At 45.1% G+C, this 23,776-nt stretch overlaps 1 protein-coding gene across 2 annotated transcripts in view; it reads left to right on the forward strand.

Annotated features, from left to right (window-relative positions):
- The first annotated feature begins 2,957 nt into the window (after positions 1-2,957).
- The window catches only part of GATA4 (GATA binding protein 4), a 46,605-nt gene continuing 25,786 nt past the window's right edge, over positions 2,958-23,776 (forward strand). For both annotated transcript variants that reach the window (XM_032389170.1, XM_032389172.1), the window contains exon 1: positions 2,958-3,573. In XM_032389170.1, coding sequence (XP_032245061.1) covers positions 2,958-3,573 — 616 coding nt within the window. The remainder of the gene's footprint in view (positions 3,574-23,776) is intronic.

The following is a 23,776-nucleotide window of genomic DNA, read 5'->3' on the forward strand; positions in this document are numbered from 1 at the left end:
CGAGGCCCGACCTGCCATTCTCAGTAGCTCGTTCTGCTACCTCTGAGGATATCTGAACCGAGGCTTAATAATAGAAACAAGCAGAATGATTTCTTGTCTTTCCAGAAAGGTATTGAGGGGTATTTTCTCCACCGTCTATTGTTCAGTAATCCAATGCCCAGGTAATGTACCAGCCATTTAAAAAGGTAGAGCATGTAATAAAGACAAATGTTAGATTTATGGCAGTTTTAGCATTTACATTTTAAAGCTTGTAAATTAGCGTCTGTATGTATACTGGAAGTTGGCTTACAAAATTATAAATGTTCCTTTCCTGCAGTTATGTGAGAAAAAAGTGTGATGTTATGTTTTAGAACTGCAGAAGTTGAGTATCACAGAATATACAATGAAATAGGTCAACTATTTGATGTAAAAATTAAATACTGAATATTTTATCAAGGTAAGCCTATGTATTTACTTATTGAAGCCCAGAAATTCCTATGAGGTACTAATTTTTTGCCTTCATTTTCAAAGAGTGAAGTTGGTGATCTCAGATCAGTTTTTTTTTTTTTTTACATTTTACTTTTAAGTAATCCCTACACCCAACCGTGGGGTTTGAAATCACAACCGGGAGATCAAGAGTCACATGCTCCAGGAACTAAGCCAGCCAGGTACCCCTCAGATCAAAATTTTTTTTATCCACCCTCTAGCCAAACTTCTTACTGAAGAAGATGTCCAACAAACCAATAATTTATTGTATAGTTTTGAAAGCAAATAATAAACCGTCTAGGAGTTAACATGTGACTATAGAATACAGTGCTATTAACTCCATTATCATTAGTGATGTTACAAAAATGGTTAAAAGCATTATATAGTATTAGAAATTCCACTTTCAGAATTTTTTATAAAACTTAAGATGCCCATTTATTATAGTATGATTATATCTGAGACACTGTCTTATGGCACACTAGAAATCTGTAATAATAATGGCCAACAATTATATAGAACTTTGTGTCTGTTAATAAGTTTTATAAAACCCTGTTATAAGTGCTTTATATACATTAATTTATAATCCTCACGATCCTCGAGTGACTCTACAAGATAGATACCTTTAACATTTGCATTTTTGCAAATGAGGAAACTGAGGCACAGAGGTTAAGTAATGTGTCGAAAGGCATCCATTCACTGAGTGACAGAGCCTGTATTTAGTGTAATAAAGGTCAGTTAATATCTTTGTAATTCTACTATTGCAATGAAAAAGAAACGCCTGTTAAAGTGGTTGCCTCATCTTAAGGAGAAAAGTGGGAGTGTAGTGGTCAACCTCAAACCCTGGAGGCCCACAGATTCTGTCCCCCACCCCTCTTTAATTGTATTTTGATCTTTGACAAGTTTCCAAACTTTCCGATACTTCAGTTGTCTTCTGTAAATGGAGGCGACACACTTTCCTTAGTGGAGCTGTGACGAAAAGGACCTGGAACAGAGCAGGTGCTTCAGAACGTCGAGCTCTTATCAGGAAAATTGCCTGAGAAAATAAAAACAGAGGATACAAGGATATAACCAAGTCCTATGAACTGTTCTTCCCCTTGAAGCAGTGTCACTGGTGTTCTAATTCCCTGCATGGGTGGATGACCAGGGATTCTATATGGAAAAACCCATTCAGTGAATCTGAATGGCCCAGTGAGTAGTTCTGTAAAGTGAACTTGGATATCCCTTTCACTTTTCTGGTTTTGATACCCAATCTGCAAAATTGCTAAAATATAATTATTTGCCGGAAACAAATACCTCATCTGATTTGACTTCCACATGATAAAGTGTGTGGATGGATAAGAGATTTCACAATCCTTTTCACAGAGATTTAGCAGACCCTGTGCTCGTGTATAAACATTTAGACTCTGCCTCTAGCTAAAAAAAAAAAAAAAAAGGTTACAAACAAAAATTTCTTAGGTTGCTGGTTTTTATAAAGTTTGTCTTTGTCTTTCGTGGGCAATCTAAAGTTTTTTCACAGCCAGGGACGCTTGGGGTTAGGTGGGACAGAGATGAGCAATATTTCTTGTGTCCCAGGCACTCCGGAAACCCAAAACCCTTGACCTTAAAAAATACTGTGACAAGAATATGCTTGAAAAATAAGGTAAAATTAAAGTCCTTCCTGACAAGCAATACAAAATAATAATAATAATAATAATAATAATAATAATAATAATAATAATGACCTCGGTCACAACCAGTAATTACATGTCCAATAACCGTGAAGCCCCATGTCCCTAGAGCTGCCCTCCGTAGGCTTCCCTGGAGCAGCCCCCGGCCTCCGCAAAACCAAGACCGCAGCTTCCTTCGGAAGCGCACGGCTTCCAAAGCTGGGAGCCGAGGGTGACGATTTCTTGGGTTAGCAGTTCGAGAGAAGCAACCGCAAGCATAGCGAGTGTGCTCTGAATGCTCCTGATGAACTTCCCCTTTTTGTCGTTCCTCATTTAGGTAGGACCGCAGCAAGGAGGAAAGGAAGAAAAGAGCCAACCGGACCCTCCGCATTGGAACCAGCCTACCGCACCCAGCGCCGGAGTCTGCAGGTGTCCTGAAGACCGTGCGCAGCGACGGCCGCCGGCGTGACCCGAAGGCCCGTGCCCCACACAGGCGCCCAGGCACTACCCCGCCTCTTCTGCCACTCGTGGGTGCTCAGGACCTCTAGGCCTGGGGGTAGACTCAGCCCCTCCTCCAGCACCTCCAGGAAGAACCAAAAATTCAATTTGGGATTTTCCTATAAACAAGAGCCTAGAGTCTTTTTTGCTCGATGCTGGATTTAATACGTATATATTTTTGAGAGATTTTTTTTTTTTTTTTTACTTTTGATTTTTGATCTTCGTTTCTGTGACAGGCTCTCACCTGTACATTATTATTATTTTTTCTACTATTATTTTCTGTCCCTGCATTGCGCCTTGACTCGCACGTGGGAGAGAGGACTCAGAAGCTGAGAGCTCGCGGGGGCGATGTACCAGAGCCTGGCCATGGCGGCCAACCACGGCCCCCCTCCCGGGGCCTACGAGGCCGGCGGCCCTGGCGCCTTCATGCACAGCGCGGGCGCTGCGTCCTCGCCAGTCTATGTGCCCACGCCGCGGGTGCCCTCCTCTGTGCTGGGCCTGTCTTATCTCCAGGGCGGAGGCGGGGGCGCCGCGTCCGGAGCCACCTCCGGCGGCAGCTCCGGTGGGGCCCCGTCGGGTGCCGGGCCCGGAACCCAGCAGGGCAGCCCGGGCTGGAGCCAGGCGGGAGCCGAGGGAGCCGCCTACACCCCCCCGCCTGTGTCGCCGCGCTTCTCCTTCCCGGGAACCACTGGGTCCCTGGCAGCCGCCGCCGCCGCCGCCGCGGCCCGGGAAGCCGCGGCCTATAGCAGTAGTGGCGCAGCGGCGGGTGCGGGCCTGACGGGCCGCGAGCAGTACGGGCGTGCGGGCTTCGCAGGCTCCTACTCCAGCCCCTACCCAGCCTACATGGCCGACGTGGGCGCGTCCTGGGCCGCGGCCGCCGCCGCCTCCGCCGGTCCCTTCGACAGCCCGGTCCTGCACAGCCTGCCCGGCAGGGCCAACCCCGCTGCCCGACACCCCAATCTCGGTGAGTACTGAGCGCAAGCACCCGGGCCGGCTGGGTATCGGAACAGGCTGTCCTGAGCACTGTTTGGGGCATTTAATTTTTCACAAGTGTGTGTGTAGGGTGGCGGGTGGTGGGGAAGGGGCAGGACGCGCGAGTTTCCAAGGAAAGCAAACTGGAAGACCGAAGCTGGCGGCGCCGAACGATGGCGGCGGTGAAGGTCACAGCCCCAAAGAGCCCAGATTCTGTTAAGCGAGGGCGAGCCTGCTTTCGAGATGCTTTTCTCAAAGAGAGAGGACTAAGGGGTGGCAGGGTCTGAGTGTGCCCTCATTAAGCCCCAGACGTCGGGTGTGTCTGAGCCCGCCATGCCCATCTGTAGGTGACCGCGGGAGGCTGACAGGCTCACTGGAGAGCTGGGAGGAGCAGCCCCGGGAGCCCTTGGTGGACAGCGTTAGCGATCGCGGGGTTTCTGCTCCCATTTCCTCTCGGCCCTCCCTTGGAGTCCTCAGCAGGGAACTGATTACATTGGCTAGGGCCCAAGATCTTCTGGGCCATTTGGCGGCCCAGTTGGAGGATCCTTCGCAGTGGCAGATGATTCTCCTGTCGGGATTTCACACCTGGTACAAAGGAGGGACTGGAGCAGTGGAGATGGGTTGAACTGGGGCTGGCACCCTGTGGGTGCCTGGGGGCCAGAGCGCATTGCGCACTGCGCGGGTCTGCGGCGGCGCATGTGCGGGGTGTATTGAGAGCGCACGCCTGGTCAGCGTCCGGGGACACCGGAACCCCAAAGGGGCTTCTCTATATTACCTGATTTAAATGGAGACTTTGCAGCAGCTTCCATAAGTTGAGCGTCCTCTTGTCTGTAGGTCTGAGGTTAGAAATAACAATCGTAATGGGCACAGTTTAATATTTCCTGTGAATGACAGACCTGGGAACGCCGGCAAACGTGTGCTCTCTTGCTCCGATTTACAGATTGAACAGAATGAACTCTGAAAAAGGGTCTGGTTGCTTTGGGCTGGCAAAGTAAGGGAAGTGGCAATCACTAGTTCCAAATGCAAACGACCTGTGGCCTTGTGGAATTTCAGGAAGGGACAGGATCGGGTTTGGTTGGAGATGGCTTTTGCTGGGGAGGGGAAGCCCAGACCTGAGAAACAAAGTTAACATTTATTGACTACCTACTAAGTGCTAAATCCTTTCACATTTGTTCTCACTTTGAAGAGTAAAGCCTGTCCCTCCCAGGTTTCCAGTCTTAGGCTGGCTCTGAGAAGGGTCCCGGCTTTGAAGAGCTTTTAAATCATCCTCTGACCCTGGGTGGCCAGGGAAGGTCCCCAGGGGGGTCCAGCCAAATACACATCCCAGGTAAACTGATTAACCGTGGAAGTGGCGCCGGGGCTGGGTCTGTGGCTCCTAGTTTCCCCCTCCCCTTCTCAGGGGAGCCAGACGGCACCCCCCCGGGGGGGAGGAGCAACTGGCTCCGGAGCCCTTCGGAGGGCCTGAGCCAGATAGCTCACTTGAAGCATCTCCATACAATGGCAGCTGGGGGTGGGTGTGTTGGGGGGGGCGCGCGGTGCGGCGCTTTGGCTCTGCATTCTCAGAACTCTCCGTTGTCTCTGGAACACTCTCTCTGGAACTTACGTTTTAAAATAGGGAGAAATGGTCCCCAGAGTTCCACTTCTTTTAACTTGTGGTGGGAGTGGAAAGGTTGCTTCTAACCCCTATAACTTGGAATGAGAATTTGGTGTTGGATTAGGGGAAAAAAAGTTCAAAGTCCAAAAATGGAGGCTATGCTTTTCTGGTCTTCAGAGTTACAACCACAACAATGTTAAAAAAATTAAAAAAAGATACTGTATGAATGCACACAGTATTTAAATTCTAAAATGTAACCCGTACCACTTAGGAGGGTGCTGGAGTAAGTAACGTTTCCCAAATTTCAGGGTCAACAAATGACAAGCTGACCTCCAAGGAGCACCTCCTTGCTGAGAAGTGTGGCCTGTCTTCCCAGTACTCTGCTCTGTTCCACTAGTTCAGGAAGTCCCACCTGAAAACAGCCCTTGGGTCTGGCCTAGCAGCTGGATTATCTCCTCTATACATAGCCAAGTGTGTTAAATGGTCTTCAGGAAACTTCCATGTTATCTTTGTGAGAGAACATGAGGCATGTGGAACTTGCTGGCATTCATATCTTCAGCATGTTCTGCAGGTGGCACTTACCTAAAAGCAAGTTCATTTAAAAGCAGTGCATGTAAATAAATATATATTTTTTTTATCTGTTCCTCCTATCATACGGACCCTCCTGTAAATGCCTGCTAGTTTATCAAGGACCAACACTGGCATATTGGCTGATGCTGAGTGATAGAAGCATGATGACAAGTGATTACTGATTCCATGATATTTATTGAGAGCCGCTGTATGACAGGCGAATGTTCATTCAATTCCAGGTACCCCTGTGATCTTGGGCAAGTTACTTACCTCTCAGTCTCCCCTCTCTTTCTGTAAAATGGGACAATCCTAACTCCTTTTAGTGTTGTCTTATATTAGACAAATATCAGGCAGTGTTTGTGAAGTAGTTGGTTTTGGCCCCTCATAAAAGATGGCTCTTTTGTTAAGCAGCTACTCACTATCACGTAGAGTGACTTGTTTTCCTGATTTTCTCAGGACTGAGGGGTTTCCCAGGACTTGGGGTTTTTAGTGCTAAACCTAGGGCAGTCCCCAATACACAGGGATGGTTGGTGACCCTAAACAGACATGAAAATGGGTAAATGATCCTGTAGCATGCTGCAGTAATGAGCTAAGAGCAAAGGAGAGAAGACAGAAGTGGTTCTTTCTTCTGTCTAGGAATCTGGAAGTCTTCACCTAAGTGGTGTCATCTGTATTTGGTCTGGAAGGATAAGTAGGAGTTTGCCAGGAAAAGCACAGAACCTGCAATTAAAAAAAAAAAAAAAGGAAAGGAAAAGAAAATTAAACCCTCATTTGCCATCACATTTTGTAGTACCATGAAATGATACAACACAGCTTGGCTTTTGCGTAAATAATGTATTTACAGCCATAGGTAAAACCACACAGACTAATTCACTCTTCACCTCAGGAACTAGTTTCAATTTCAATGAGGAGAAATAAGGGAACAGCTTTATTTTTTTATGAAGTATTAACTGCCTCGTTTTTAACAATAGTTAATATCTTGCCAGAGTTCTTATGTTGGTTATTGGAAAAGACGAAAATCAAAGTAATAAAAGCTAACAAGGGCCTCTGTAAAGCCGTGCACTTAGGTTGGAAGGAGTTATTCTGCCTTGACCGCAATGTATATGAACTTCAGCTCATTCCAAGTTCAATATGAGCCTGACCCTGAAACAACCATTGACATCATTAATTGGGCTGCATTAATGGAATTATGTGACCTTACTGAGGGCAGGTACAGAGTCTTACTCATATTTAAGTGCCAGGCACATGCTGGGCACTTGGCAAATATTTGAGTAGAGATCTAGGAGGCAGTTGCCACAGTACTCTGCCCAGGTCAAAAATACACACAGTGGCTGCTTCAGAGGCCCATTGAGGAGTCCTGGGGAAGAGGGAGCAGGGTGGGAGAGGGTTCTGGAACCCTTGAGAAACCACTGAAGCTGTTTTAGGTTGGAGAAGTTACAGGGTGTCTGAGAAAGAGAGAGAGAGAGAGAATGACTGTGTAAAAATACCTGATGGGGTGCCTGGGAGGCTCAGTAGGTTAAGCGTCTGACTTTTGTTTTCGGCTCAGATCATGATCTCAGGGTCATGAGATTGAGCCCTGTGTCTAGCTCTGGGCTCAGCAGGGAGCCTGCTGGAAATTCTCTCTCCTTCTGCCCCTCCTCTCTCTCTCTGTCCTTCTGCCCTTCCCCCCCGCCAATAAATAAATCTTAAAAAAATAATAATAATCTGAAAGGCAAAAGCCTATGTCCTTTTAACATTGTGTTGCTCCAGGTGAGTGAACATTAGGTTTGACACGAACACTTTCTCACACATGATTGTGGTTGTTGAAATGGAATATGGAATATGACTTCTCTTAATAATAACCCCCTGGGCACTGATAGTGCTTAAGGAGATGGTGGGTTGCCATCTGCCCGTGGAGCTGGGCAGGGAATTCTTGCATTTCAAGGGCTAGAGCCCATGTTTGTATGCACGTGAGATAGCTAGAGCAAGGTAAGAGAGCTGTGTCTCCTCGTGAAGGAACCAATCAGGGTGGTTACACAGGTATATCAGTTTGTCAGAACTCATGGAAATGCACTATTAAAACAGGAGTATTTGATTGTATGTACGTTATACCACAATAAAGCTGATTTTTGTATTAATTAATGCTTGCAAATACTTAAAGCAGACAAGGAAACCGTGGAAATTATGTGTAAATATGCCATGAAGGAAATAGTTTTGTAGCAGATGTTACTGGAAAAGTGAAGAAAATATGCTTTATTATGAAATAACAATTCTTTGGGGTAATAGAGAAACAAGCAGTTATAATGCTGTCAAAGGATCTCAAATTTTTAAAATCATTTTAAGGGTTGATTTAAAAAAATAACACGGTGAAACACGTGCATCACCCAGTGTCAGCCAGGTGGTTTCTTTAAAAGCTTTGCTTCATTCGTGGGGTCATGAGAGTTTGTTTACGGTACAGGTCAATGGAAAACTCTCTCAAGTGTTTTCTGGATCTTTGGGGGAACTGCTTATCAATGAAGCCGGTTTCTTTCAGAGCCAGTTCATTTATATAGGGAACTTTGCGAGATCAACTCTGAAGTAGCTTGTTTGGCTAGAGAATGATTTGTCAGTCTCTGAGAAAACCGAAGTTGTTTGACTTTCCGGTTACCACCCTGAGCAGGTCAGTCAGAGCTGGGGCTGGTCTGTGCTGCTAGATTGAGAACCAATTAAGTGAGGAAGGTGTGTGCGGGCTGGCCAGGGGTGTGTCACTGCTTCCAGTGAGATCTGTCACCTGCCCAATTGTGTCCCACCAAAAGGTCAGGCCACATTTGCTAGGTACTTTCGAAGCACTCAGGTAGAATGATGCACAGGAGACAGTTTTAGATAACACTTTCTTCTGTATCCCTTCCCATTTTTTTTTTTTTTTTAACTTAAATGAGCTAAGAAAACAAACATACTCTGAGGCGTGGGGAAACAGGAACTCTGATACCTGTGGGTGGGAGTGTAAATTGAAGAGCCCTTGGTGATATCCAACAAATTATAAAGTAGCTACTCTTGACCCAGAAATTTAACTTCTAGGAATTTAAATGCAAATACACTGGCACAGTTGTAGCCCTGTTTATAATAACGAAAATTGGGAAAAACCCAGGGGCGCCTGGGTGGCTCAGTCGTTAAGCGTCTGCCTTCGGCTCAGGTCATGATCCCAGGGTCCTGGGATCGAGCCCCGCATCGGGCTCTCTGCTCAGCGGGAAGCCTGCTTCTCCCTCTCTCATTCCCCTGCTTGTGTTCCCTCTCTCGCTGTCTCTCTCTCTGTCAAATAAATAAATAAAATCTAAATGTTTATTATCAGGGAACTGTTTGTATACATATCGGACATACAAACAATAGATAGCATGTAGGCTTAAAAAATGAGGAAATTCATTATGTGATGGTATAGAGTCCTCTCCAAAGATATTTATAAGTACAGGATATGTATATTGCATGTTACTTGTGTAAATAAAAAAGAAGAAGGGCAGGGGCGCCTGGATGGCTCATTCAGTTAAGGGTCCGACTCTTGATCTCAGCTCAGTTCTTGATCTCAGGGTCCTGAGTTCAAGCCCTGTGTTGGGCTCTGTGCTGGGCGTGGAGCCTACTTAAAAAAAAGAGAGAGAGAGAGAAGAAGAGTATATGCATTTGAAAATATTTAATTTATCTCTGGAAATACAAGGAATTTGTAATGTCAATTGCCCATGGGGAGGATAACTAGGGAGATGAAGAATAAGGGTGGGAAAGCACTTTTACCACATATGCCTTGGAAACTTTTGATTTTTTTTTAAGTTTTTTTTTTTTTTTAATCTAGAGAGAGAGCGAGCAGGGGAAGAGGCAGAGGGAGAGAGAATCTCAAGCAGACTCTGGGCAGAGCACGGAGCCCGATGCGGGGCTCCATTCCGTGGCGCCATTCCGTGGCCCTGAGCATGACCTGAGCCGAAACCAAGAGTCAGATGCCCAACCAACTACGCCACCCAGGCGCCCCTGTGGAACCTTTTGAATTTGTAACCAACTTAACCATTTTTTATTTTTATTTTTTTTAAGATTATTTATTTATTTATTTTAGAGAAAGAGCGCGCGCGCATGAGAGAGAGAGAGAGAGAGCACAAGCAGTGGAGAGGGAGAAGAGGCACCCCCCACCCCCCAGCAAGGAGCCCAATGTGGGGCTCGATCCCAAGACCCTGGGATCATGACCTGAGCTGAAGGCAGCCGCTTATCCGACTGAGCCATCCAGGCATCCCTTAACCATTTTTTAAGTCACTTCTATGCTTCTTTATTAGCACATTAAATAATAAAATACTTTTAAAATATAGGGAGGTTAAAAAAGTATAGGGAGGTTAAAGTTAAGTTTTATTTGATTTTATTCTTTACCATCTTAGCCATTTTTAGGTGTACAGTTCAGTCGTGTTAAATATATTCACATCATTGTGAAACAGGTTGTCAGAACTTTTCATTTTGCAAAACTGAAACTCTATACCAATTAAACAACAGCTATATCCTCCTCCCCAGCCCGTGGTAACTGCCATTTTAATTTCTGTCTCTGTGAATCGGACTATTGTAGGTACCTCATGTAAGTGAAATCATATAGTATTCATCTTTTCGTGACTGGCTTATTTCACTTAGGATAATGTCCTCAAGGTTCATCCATGTTGTAACATGTCATATGATTTCCTTCCTTTCTAACACTGAATAATATTCCATTGTATGTATATATCACATTTTTTAAATCCATTCATCCATCACGAACACTTGAGTTGTTTCCACCTCTTGTGAATAATGCTGCTGGGAACATTGGTGTGCAAAGGGAACCTTTTGAATTCTGAACCATGTGAATATATTACCAATTTAAAAAAAACATACTAAACCAATTAAGTTATCAAAGAGACATACAGCATTCATGAATTAACTTCCTGAGAGTCTCTCGCCCTCTTTTTGTTTAAAACAGGGTTCTATATTTAGAGTTATAGATGCACAGAAAAAGTACTTTGTAGTACAGATTGTTTATTGAATTTAGCTTTTGGTTTTTGCTTATCCAACAGGAGATTGCTTTACCGAGGGGACAAAAAACTCTTATCCTACGCTCAGTAATGTCTATTGGTAGCAAATCTCAGCAAATGTCAAGTTACTGGCATTGGAGGCACATAGATGGGTGCCCTTTCCTGGTGTGGCAGTTCTCCCTGAGGTTATACTGGGGTGAGAGCCAGAAAACCACTAAGGCAGTGATAGGATGATCTTAGAAAAACAAATTACCTTCCCCCAAGGCAAGTCTTTTAACCAATTCTTTTCAGCCTGTCCTTTTTTTTAAAGGTTTTATTTATTTATTTGAGAGAGAGAGAGTGCGAGCACGAGCAGCAGGGGAGAGGGAGAAGCAGGCTCTCCATTGAGCAGGGAGCCCAATGCAGGACTTGATCCCAGGACACTGGGATCAGGACCTGAGCCGAAGGCTGATGCTTAACCCACTGAGCCACCCAGACGCCCCCTGAGCCTGTCCTTTTAAGGCAATTGAGTTGTAGGGAATATAGAGCTGAAGCCGGCTGCAAATGTTGCCGCTTTTGTTTGCATAGGAAGGAGGAAGGACTGCCAGGAAGGAGCAAGGAGGAAGGACTGCCAGGAAGGACTGCCGGTTCTTTCATTGCCTTGCTCTAGAGGGCAATTCTTGGAGGCCCCTGGATGCTGCTGCTTTAAGAACTTGACCTAGCCTTTTTGACTTTTGGAAGTATTTGTCCGCTGGTGACTCTTTTGATCTGCAAATCCTGAATAAGGTGCAGGTGATAAGGCCCTCTCATGGTTTGGGAATGGGTATCACTCTGTTCTATTGACTTTCTATGGTCCATGACATGGCGTCATGTAACACAGTCCATGAAGGCTTATTTAAACATTTTATTGGCTATCTATAGAGCTATTTTCTTTGTCTCCTTCTAAAGCAAGTAGGGAAGATAATATGGGTGGGGCTATAATAGGAATAACCTCTGATCTGTTTTAATTTGTGCAAAATAAATTTACAAGTTTGGATACATTCATGTTTGGAAACTAGCTAACAACTCTTTAGGGACAGGAGCTTCTATCTTGTGCTATATATGTGTCTGTATCTTGCTCTCTATAATGCAATTTATATATAGTAAGTTGGATCCTTTATCAAGGGTCAATGGGGAAGTTGTCAGGTGATAGGGACTTTTAAGTCCTTTTTTTTTTTTTAAAGATTTTATTTATTTGACAGAGAGAGACACAGCGAGAGAGGGAACACAAGCAGGGGGAGTGGGAGAGGGAGAAGCAGGCTTCCCGCTGAGCAGGGAGCCCGATGTGGGGCTGGATCCCAGGACCCTGGGATCATGACCTGAGCCGAAGGCGGACGCTTAACCACTGAGCCACCCAGGCGCCCAAGGGACTTTTAAGTCCTTCTTGAGAGGCAGAAATGTTCTACATTTTGCAGGAGACATAACTGATCCTCAGAAAGATTAAGAGGTCTGCCCAAGTTCCCAGTGGTAGTAAGCAACAGCTCTGGCTTAGAACGCAGGGAAGCCCAATTTCTGGGACTCACATGCTTTCCTTTCATTTACCTCCTTTTGCATTTGCCAACCTTAAGATGAGGGCGCTTATCCCTTCAGTACCATAAGGTGCATGGTGGTTGAAAGACTCAAACTTTAGGATTTTTTTTTAAAAGACTATTTACTTGAGAGAGAGCACACGAGAGAACATGGGGGAGAGGCAAAAGGAGAGGGAGAAGCAGACACCCTGCTGAGCAGGGAGCCCAATGCGGGGCTCAATCCCAGGACCCCAGGGACCATGACCTGAGCTGAAGGCAGATGCTTCACTGACTGAGCCACCAGGGGCCCCTCAAACTTTAGGATTTTCTATTACTTGGTCTCCGCCAATGTAGTTTTTCCTCTGTGTTCCTGCTTCCTACCAATGCTTCTCCAGGTACCCTATTTTCTCTAGTGGCCTTCCATCTCATTCTGATTCTGCCCACCCTACACTTGGGGAGTATGACGTTAGGAATCCCTGCCTTACTTCAACTTCCTTTTCAGCCTCCAGATTCTGCTGTGCGGCAAATTAAAGAGAGATTTCCCAGAATTCAGACCCTCCAAGCTAGAGGATTCTCTCATTCTGGGGGGGATTGCTGGCTGCAAAAGAAGGACAAAAACATACGGCTCTATCAAAAATCCTTTTCCTCAAAGAAACCTAGAACCAGCTTTTCTGTATTCCCTTTCCTCTGAAGATTCAGATATATCTGAGGGGAGAAAAGCACTGTAGTAGTTATGGTTTTAATGAAGATGAGAATAGGGGTATGGATGAGGACAGTGACTGAGCCCCATGGAGTTGAGCTGAGCTGAACACAGAAGCCATCGGTGGAAGCTTTCTTGTTTCTGGCAGGGGGCCTATGGTTTTATCTATTACTGCTCTGTAATCAGAATTGAGCCAGGATATTCAAGCCTCTTATCTGAATGAAGGGAATTTGGTTTTCTGGCCTTCAGCATTTTGCAGAAGTCCCAAAATTGACTTCATGACTCTAAGTATCTTTTTTTTCACCAAGGGAGGAATATAATCCAGACAGGTAAGCCATTCCATACGTTTAAAGTCATCGAAAAGCCTCTGCGAGTGGAATGTTGAGGCTGTGTTTCACTTTGCGTTGAATAGTCATAGATATGCTTTATTTTGGAGGATGAGAAATCAAGGAGATACCACCACAATATGGTAGATTATTAAACCATAGGCTTTGGGATTCCTTAATTACAGATCTTAAAATGGAATTTGATTCTTAAATTATTTTTGTAGTCTTCCCTTTTTCCTCCCGGTTTAAAGCTCCATTTTTACTTCTAGAAATCCAGTCAAACTTTATCACCTCTATTCAGAATTGATCAATAGCAACTGGTGAGCAGGTTAATTATAATCGCAGAATAAACGCTGAAGTCTCAAAGTTCACCACTTTTGCAATGTTTCCAAACCCCTCGGGGACGGTGCCAAGAGACTCTCATTGACCCATTCAGAGCAGGTGTGGGAGTTTGAACCAGGGGCAGACAATCGGATCTGATTCAAGACAACTCAATTTGGTTTCTTATCTGCAGCTTTTCCTATCTTACGATGTCTGTCATTTCAGATAAAAAAGTTCAGTCAATTGAGCTGGGAAATGGTAAGTTACGTGTTCTTCTGATAAAAGTTTTCAGAGTTGTTGTTTTATCAGATTGGGTTGAAATTGTATGTTTCTGTCAAGGTCTGCAACGACCTTTTCAGATATTTTATCAGGTATTAGGTGGGGAAACCTTTTTTTTTTTTTTTCGTTCTCTCTTCGACCTAGCAAAGAATGACCTGACTTCCAAGATCATAAATCAAACCAGGTAAAGAGAGGCAATAATACAAGTTACCCCTCGAAATTGACTAGGTGGGGGGAAAACAAACAACAAATAAAACCTTTCCCTAGCACATAGAAAGAACTTAACTTGACCCTAAATAAAGAATGTGGTTCTTACAAAGTACACACTTAATAGGAAAATACTGCTTATTCAAAAAAAGAAAATGTTTTTCAGGTCAAAAATGGCTTCAGAAAAGCAAATAGTTTTTTTTTTTTCAAATAGTATCAGTAACACTTAATTGTCCTTCTTTTATTAAACTCCATGCATGTTTAATATGGAAAAATAAAAAACTCATACACATCAGCACACAAATAGGTGGTAATCTTACCACCCAAAGATAACCACCGTTAGGCATTAATCCTTGACTTCTTGGTTACCATACATATACAGGCATGTGTATATGTATATATTTAAACAGTCATAAAAGTTACTGTTTAGTTATTTCAGCACTGAAGAAAGTTTTTAAAGATCAGTGACCCAGACTGGCTCCTGAAGTCAGATCCCTTAAGCAGAGCAAAGATGGGAAATTGGCAGAAAGAACTGTCAATAACACATAGCCAATCAAATGGGAGAGTTGTGTGTAAAAACTTAGTTTTTCCATCTTCTAGTTTATTGTGTATATAGCCAATTTAAAGCTGGAACATATGTATATGTTTTAGGTGGTTCCCCCTTGAAGAGAGGTGACCAGTTGCAAGATGTGTTGATTTGTGAGGCTCTGATTTGCTGTGAACCGTGAGCTGTAGCTTTCAACCCACTTTTTAGAAAGGGAAGTCAGTGAGGTGAAGGCCCATCAGTCTGGGACTGAGGGTCCCTAGGACCCTGTCCTGTGCCCTCCAAATTTCCTGCTGCATGACTTTGGACAGCTTACCATGCCTCTCTTGGCTCCAGTGCCAACATTTGTAAGGTTCCGATATCAGTCCAGGAGCAGAAATGGTTAAGAAGGGGAAGGGCTGCTCTAGGGCCCTTTGGGGTATTTAAAATCCAGGGTATTATACTTCCCCCAGGATAATAGTTCATGCTGGCTTTGTCTTTCCTCATACCAGAACTATCCTATAACTTGTAACCTTCCTGAGCTTGCCTGGGCATCAAACTCAAATTCGTGCAGTCTCGGTAATGTCGGTTTCCATGGCCACCTGCCTCATTTGAGGCAACAGTATCTGTGAAATTTGGGGTTTGATGGGCAGTTTTATTTTTTATTAGACATAATAAAATATTTAACTCCTAAAATGTAAGAACAACTTTTGGAAACCATGGGTTAAGTTACCTCAGAGTTGGTCTCAGTTTATTGTTCCTTTGGTTTTGCTCTTCTATTTTACTAAACCCATTCGGCGTCTGAGTTTCTAGGAGCCCGTGGAGATCCATAGAGGGTAGAGCTCCATTCCAACCACCAGATCCAGACACGTCATTTGTTTTGTCAGCCAACCACCAGCCAACAGATATTTTTGCCTGTCTCCTGTGAGCTGGGCACTTGTTAGTTTTGGGAGATCAAAAATGAGCAAGATGGCCCTCTATCCCAGCAGCTTACAGCGTGGGAGGGGAGATAAAGAGTGAACGTGCCCTCCTGGTGCAGGGAGGGTGGTAGCAGGGTAAGTCTGGGTTCCTTGGGAGCCATTAGTATACTTACACTGGCCCTGCCACCCCAGACCAGGCTTCCTGGCAGAGGGGACCCCTGTGTTGTGTCCGCAAGGCAATGACTGCCTCCCCTCTGTATTTCTGCACCCACTCCCAATTAGAGAAGGAAGTCTGATGGAAAGGAGGGGCTGCATGCTAGAAGGATGTTTTGGAGGAGTTACGCATATGTGCATTAGCAGTAGGGCACACAGTAGGGCTGTGTGGTTTGTGTCTAGGCTGAGGTGGAAAGAAGGGGCAAAATTCCAGGCCAACCCTAGTTCCCAAACCAGCTCCCTGCCCTGGGAAGAAGAGGGGCCTGGTTAATCCAGGAGGCGGGGTCCCACCCTTTTTTGTAATCCCACCCACTCCTGGTACTGTCTCTGGAGGTGAGGAGGGTGCCAGGAGTGGCCTCAATTAGGAATATAGGTAATTACGGGGAAAAATACTGTTTATGCATCACTAGACCCCATAGGATAGATTAACCAGAGCATCTACCTCCCAGGAAGTTTCAAGGTGAAGATAAAGATTTGAAGTTCAATTCTCTTCATCCCCTAGCTTTAACAAATAGCAACTGGTGGCAAGCTGTATTTCATCTATATGCCCCCCTTCCTCCATACTATGTTATTTTGAAGGAAATTCCAGACAACTTATCATTTCATCTATAAATACTTCTGTATGAAAAGATATAAGGACACTTAAAAAAATATATAGCCCCAATGCCCGCATCACCCTGATTTGAATTAACTATCACTCCTTAATATCATTAAGTGTCCAGTCAGTGTTCAAATTTTCTACTTGTCTAAATTTCTTAGATTATTTGTCCAAATCAGGTCCATATGTTGCCTCTATTGATGTGTCTCTCAAGTTTCTTTTATTTATTTATTATTTTTATTTTTATTTTATTGTTTTTAAAGATTTTATTTATTTATTTGACAGAGAGAGAGAGAGCACAAGTAGGTAGAGAGGCAGGCAGAGGGAGAGGGAGAAGCAGGCTCTGCGCTGAGCAGGGAGCCCGATGTGGGACTCGATCCCAGGACCCCAGGATCATGACCTGAGCCGAAGGCAGCCGCTTAACCGACTGAGCCACCCAGGTGCCCCTCAAGTTTCTTTTAATCTGTAGGCTCTCCTTTCACCCTTTCTTCTTTTTCTTGCAATATATTTGCTAAAGAAATTAGGCTTTTCCTGTAGATTTTTCCTACTCTACAGCCTCGATTTTGTTGATTGCATTTCCTTCATGACATTTAACATATTCCTCTGTCCTGTTTTTTCATGTAAATCTGTAATTGGAAAAATACACTTGATCACATTCAGCAATCATTGATGGACATTGCCTAGATCCATTATTCCATTAGGGGTTGCAAATGGTGATATTCTAATGCACTCATTTATTAGCTGAAATACATCCGTAACAATAAAAAATACTTCAGTTACCAAATATTTGGTTAGCCTGAGATACAGTTTGTATAGGAAAGGCAGGATGAATGCTTGCTGCTTTCACTTTACTTTTCAAAATAATGAATTAGTTCCCTGACATCCTTCAAAGATTACCAATGAGTTGTTTTTTTTTTTTTTTAAGATTTTATTTATTTGACAGAGAGAGACACAGCGAGAGAGGGAACACAAGCAGGGGGATTGGGAAAGGGAGAAGCAGGCTTCCCGCCGAGCAGGGAGCCCGATGCGGGGCTCGATCCCAGGACCCTGAGATCATGACCTGAGCCGAAGGCAGTTGCTTAACCAACTGAGCCACCCAGGTGCCCTGAATTTTTTTTTTAGTATCGTTAAGAATTCAGAGATTTAAACATATATGATGTGTTATAATCCATGTAGCTATTATACTGATTGAAGCTCAGATTGTTCTGTCTTTGCCAGTGGGAACCTGTCCAAATTGGCTCCTGAGTTCTTTTGATAAAATCTTAGTTTGATCCTTTCCTGCTTTCCATATGACAAAATATTCCAAGCTCTTCTTAGCATCTTCTCCTCCCAGACCTGCATTTGGCCTTTTCTCTAGGAAGTGCTGGCTCGTTTTAGTGAGGAACGGTATTTGGACACCACTCCTAGAGCTAGCTCCGCTAGTTGTGTTTTTTGCTCTTGGGTTAGTCATTCCATATAGAGTCAGGAAAAACTTCCTCCATCCCATCCAAATTTATCTTATGATAAAAGACATCATGTGCCGATACCACACTTCTGATTGAAATTTAGGACTAAAATGCTTTTACTTCCTTTTATGCATCTTTTTTTAACTGTGCTAAGATATACACAACATAAAATTGACCATTTTAACTATTTTTAAGTGTACAGCTCAGTGGCATTAAGTGAATCCACATTACGGTGCAGCCATCACCCACCATCCCTCTCCAGAACTTTTTTCCCATCTGAAACTGTGTATCCATTCCCCCTTCCCCCAGCCCCTGGCAGCCACCCTTCTCCTTTCTGTCTCTATGAATTTGATACTAGTTACTTCAGGTATGTGAAATCATACAGTATCTGTCCTTTTGTGTCTGGATTATTTCACTTTGCATAATGTTCTCCAGGTTCGCCCATGTTGTGGCACGTGTCAGAATGTCCTTCCTTTAAAGGCTGAATAATATCCCATTGTATGTATACACCACATTTTGTTTATCCATTCATCTGTGGTGGACCTTGGGTTGCTTCTGCCTTTTGGCAATTGTAAACAATGCTGCTGTGAACATGGGTCTACACATAATCTGTTTGAGTCCCTGCTCTTCGTTCTTTGGGACATACACCCAGAAGTGGAACTGTGGGGTAATAGGGTAACTCTGTGTGGTGTTGAGGAGCCACCATACTGTTTTCCATGGAAGCTGCACCTTTTTACATCTTTCATGCATCTTTACAGCTATAACTTTTTTCATCCACGCCCAAAATTACATTATCAACCACCCCAACGTAATTTCACATTTGCTATATGTCATAATATCCATAGAGTCTCAGATATAAAACATCAACACTTTGACTGACAGTCTGTTACCGAAACCACTTTAGTGCGTTTGTTTTGGTCATGCCTTGCCTTGCTTTTGGGGTTACTGCCAGGGTTTCCACCTTTTGGCTTTGTACTCCTCTTCAACTACTTGAGCTGGGATATTCCAGGTAGACTCCCCCTGCATCTTGCCTCTTGATGCGGTGCTCCACCCCAGATGGTCACATTGGGCATTTTGGACATTATCACCCGTTTCTCACCTGTTTCTCGCACTGCTTGGCATGGAGACAGAAAGCAGTGGCTCAATGAGAGGCTGTTAGAAGTATTGTCCAGCCTGGAGAATGAGTGAGTAAAGGCAAAAGACATGGAAGGAAAGGCAAGAGAAAATCATCAGGCCAGATTGGCCAAAGAAGGGCATGGGTGAAAACCATGGTAATGACCTCATTATCTTTCTTTTGAGTTTCTACAGCCTTAGTTAGAGGACAAAGTGGTGTGGGAGGTATGTATAAGATGACTTTCATGCACCTCTCATCCCCCCAGTTTACAGAGGCCCGGGGGTGGTCATCTTGAAGTTGCCCACCTGGAAACTGCATTCGAGTTTGCTTCATTTCTTTTGGATTTTGAGCCGTTCTTCCGTGTTGTCATGGAGAGTGAGTCCTACTGTATAGACCTCCTGCTTAGCTGATAATCTCCTGGTGGGGGTGGGGGGTGCGAAGGAGGGGACACATAGTAGCAAATGGGACGCGAGATCAAGGCAGGAACCCTGGGATTGAGGCCTCACATCACTGACCACTCATGTGGGCCAAGTCATTTCTTCATTCTCTGGGATTCTACTACCCATCAGGAACTCGTACCCCCCCCTTTTTTTTTTTTTTTTTTTTTGGCCCAGTACCTTAATTTGCTGGATTGAAAAAGTCTGGGGTAACTTCTGAATAGGGAATTTAGTGAATTGGTGAGTACAGTTTCTCACCCCACATTCGCATTTAAGCCTCCTCCATGGCCCAGGGGCTGGGGGATCTGATTAATCACTTTCCCCTTCTGCTTGGCAGCCTCTGACTGCTGGGTCAGCCTGGAAAATAAACGGTACTTCGAGGAAGGACATCAGGCAGGAACTGGGAGTCTCTTATTTGACTGCTTTCCTATGGAGAGAAGAACACATTCTGTATTTCTGGAAAGTCCCTTGGGTTTTACCGCTTAGGCTCAGTGGGTCTTGGTCTTTGACGGGAAGGCCAGGATAATTGGAGCTTCTGAATCTAGCTCTTGACTCTAGAGGGCAGAGTTGCTGCTGTCTCTCCTGGTGGTGAAGAGCATGACCCTGGAGTGCTGCACACTGGGAGTATGTCCCGATGTTAGCGATTATTACCCAGCACCTTGGCAAACAGTATCTAATATCTGATGGTCTTGGTTTTTTTTCTTTCTACCCTAATAATTCCCTAATGGCTTTTTATGCAGACAACTTTTTTCTCTTGTTCTCACTCACTTGACTGTGGAAGAACTGGAAACAAACAAGGAAGAATCAAAGAAGATAGGATCACACTGCCTCTTGGTATCAAAGAGGGAGCAGAAGGTGGATCTTGTGAAAGCTGGAATGAGATCTCTCATTGGAATCTCTGCAGTGGGCTTATCTCTGCAGGCAGCCTTTTTTTTTTTTGAAGATTTTATTTATTTATTTGTCAGAGCACAAGCAGGGGGAGCGGCAGGCAGAGGGAGAAGCAGACTCCCTGCTGAGTGGGGAGCCCGTGGGACTCAATCCTAGGACCCCAGGATCATGACCTGAGCTGAAGGCAGATGCTTAACCGACTGAGCCACCCAGGTGTCCCTGCAGGCAGCCTTTGACATATCTCCAGGCAGAACTCCCAAGAATCAAATAGGGCCAATGTTCTCACTGTATCTTATGGTGCTATCTTTTTATTTGGATTATAGTTCCAGTAGACTGGAAGTGTTTTCAGGGTATACCTCATTCATTTTGGTGTTTGAGATACAATTAAATGGTAAATACTAAATAAATGTTCATTATCTGAAAAGATAAATTCTGGAACTCATCCGAAAGTGTATGTATGGGCCCTTGGACTCCCATACTCATACCTGCGGTCTGGCCCAACTGAGACATTGAGCGGGAGGAGAGGATGCATCCTTGTAAGGGGAGGAACCTGAGAGACAGAAGTCCAGGGATGAGCATGTCCCCATCCATGACCAGTTTTACAGGGAGAGGGGCCTGGCATGGGTTGGGGGAGAAAGGAGATCGAGGGGTTGTTAAGAATCTTACAAAGGCAGAAGGCCAGGAGGAGAGAGAAGAGCATGGAAGACCCCAGGGGTCTTCTCAAAGGTAGCAACAAGGGAAGAGGCAGCTAAGGGTGAGGGACATGCAGGTGAGGTTTCCAGGACACAGGTGGCATGGGCTTGAGGCTGTGGGCTCATCACCCTGATTGAAGCCTTGGGAACAGGAGAGAGCCCCTGGGGTATGGGGGAGAGCAATAGGGGCAGAGGAAATCTGCAGAGCTGAACTTTTGCTCTGCTGAAGGTGGGAGGGGAGTGTGGGGCAGTCCAGGGTAACAGATGTTGGGTAAGAGAAGCCAGGAAAGGAAGCTAAAAATATGGTTAGGTGCCTTCCATGTTTTACCTTTTGAAAATCACCTGGGTTCATTCCTTGATCCTATGGTGCTCTGCTGGGACCTGATGGTGCCCCCTTGGGCTTCCTAAGCGCCCCCCCCAAAGTCTTCACATCTTATCAGTGTTCTGCCCCTAGAGCCAGATCGATTATAATCTTTCCCTACCAGTTTACAGAGCCTCGTAGAATTTTGCTCATCGAGTCTGTCTTTTCCTACCTATTGAGTGCCCGAATCCACTGTGTTCCCTCCTCCCCACTTTGAACAGATTCCCAAGATCCTTCTTAGAGAGCCTCTTGAGGCACCAGGGAGAGTTTTGTGTATACGAGTGACTGCCTCTCAACCTCATCATAACAGACAGGCTCAGGAACTCAAAGAGTCTCTGTAGAAACAAACTCTCCCATCAGACTCTGTTTAAAGGGTGTAAGTGCCTTTTGATTTGGGTAGGAGGCTGGTCTCGCCTGCCTGAAGTGCTTCACAGAGGTGACAAGACACTCTCCTTTGGGGAATGTTGATATTAAGTTTCCTGCCCTGTGTAAACACAGCTCCAGGAATGGCATTAATAAAGGGGACCCTTTCCCCAGGGCGAGGCAGAAGGGGCTGTCAGGGGGAGAAGGACAGAGAAGACAGATCTGCTGGGGAGGGGGGAGCTGGCCATCTCACAGCTGTTCGTGGTGAAGGCAGAGCCCATTAGCCAGACTTTCACTCACCACTTTCAAAATTTTTGCTTCTATTCCTTGTTGGGACCTCCAACTTTTTACTATGGGGCAGCCGATAGTAGGAGGGGCAGAAGCATCCTGTGGTTAGGGTCTGGGGTCCGGACCTGATTTACAATTCTAGCTCTTCTTGCAGTGTTCCCCAGTTATCATGTGTATATGATTGAATGAAAGCCACTTCATAGTGTTATTGTGAGTAATAGGAAATAGCGTTCATAAACCATCGTATTTGACACGCAGGGAGTATTTTTAAATATTAGCCATTAGTCACCCGTTAGTGAATGTTCACAATTATCATTAAAGGGACCAAATAGGATCTGTTTTGTCCCAGTAATAAAGGGCAGAGTTAGGTTGCTACCAAGTTGAATTAAATGAGGGTTTTAGAATTTGCCCTCATTCTCAGTGTTAATCTACACTTAGGGACATAGACCCCACATCCAACTTAGTTGTGTCTATAATTCCTTCCACATAGGGGGGCCTTTTATATAAACAGAGGCTAATTGGGGTTGTAGATACCTGAAGTGTGACTTTTGTCATAGCTTTAGAATATTTTAAAACTCCTCCTAAGGGAGCTGGAACCAGTTGTCTGCCTCTAGTGATCTCACTAGATATGGGAAAAAACCACGTTGAGTTGTGCTCAGAAAGAAAAGGTGGTGTGGCTGCCGCCAGGGAGGGCGTGTGTGTGCTTGTGCTTGGAGAAAGCCATGATGGGGTCTGTCTCTGGGAATCTCTGAGAATAAGTGAGACCTCCCTCCCCCGCTCCTTCCACCGTGAACTGCTTCCTAGAGCCTCTCCTAGGGTCCGAATCCAGCACCACTATGGTTAACATGATCACAGTGCTACCTTGTGTTTGCTGAGAGCAGGGGGCAAGTCGCTTGCATTGTGGGTTTCTGCCAGGAAATGCATCTAACCCAGGGGGGCTACCAGACTGTGAGGGTTTGGAGAAAGATAGGAAGAAGAGGACGAGTGGCTTATTCGTTCATTTTGTAGTTGTTCTAATAACCTGATGTATACACCTGCCTGGGCATTCGTCTCTGACTGATATTATGGGCTGGAACCAGGACCTAGGTCTCTTTGTGCCTTTGCCTCTCCGAGAGGAGAGATGTGGACTTGGTGTCCATCTGAGAAGTGATCTGGCTGTCTTTCCAGGAGCATTGGTGGAAGCTGCACACTGTCCACATGGGCTTTCTAGGCTTCCAATTCTTTTGCAAAAATGAATGAATGGGAACGGGAGGGTGAAGACTTGTGGGGGTGTTTTAATGACTCTACCAAAAATAGGAGTAGAAGGTGAAAAACAGGAACAAGTGAATTACTCGTGCTGTTATTTTCAGGAGCGGGGCCCTTTGGCCCTCCATTTTGGACTGAGGACAACAACTGGTTAGAAGCAGCCAAGAGGAGAATGAAGCCTGGGTCTCCATTCGCAGCCTGTGTGAATGGCCTGACTAGCCGCCGGGCAGTTTAGAGAGATCTGGTGGTAGCATCGAGGCCCAGCACACACTCTGAGAGCTTACGGTGTTCACCGCTCTCTTCTGGCATTGTTTCATTATTTATTCGCAACAACTGTCCTGCGGGCAGGAGTTGCAATGTCTGTTAGCAGGTGAACTGACTGAGGCTGCAAGGTGCCCGAGGCCACAAGGGCGCTGAGGCTGGTGGCCTCGAGTCATCCTGACATCCTGGGCCCGTGCCTTCCCGTTCCCTGCATCAGCTGCACTGAGGGCGCAGGTCCTCCCATTTCAAGGATTTGTATGCGCTGAGGCCACCAGAAGTGCTCCTGAGCAGCTCTATCAGGGCTGGGCTACTTGGGCAGTCTTCCTTCCCTCAGGGTCTTGC

The sequence above is a fragment of the Phoca vitulina genome, unplaced genomic scaffold (genome assembly GCF_004348235.1).
Source record: "Phoca vitulina isolate PV1807 unplaced genomic scaffold, GSC_HSeal_1.0 scaffold53, whole genome shotgun sequence".
Taxonomy (NCBI): domain Eukaryota; kingdom Metazoa; phylum Chordata; class Mammalia; order Carnivora; family Phocidae; genus Phoca; species Phoca vitulina.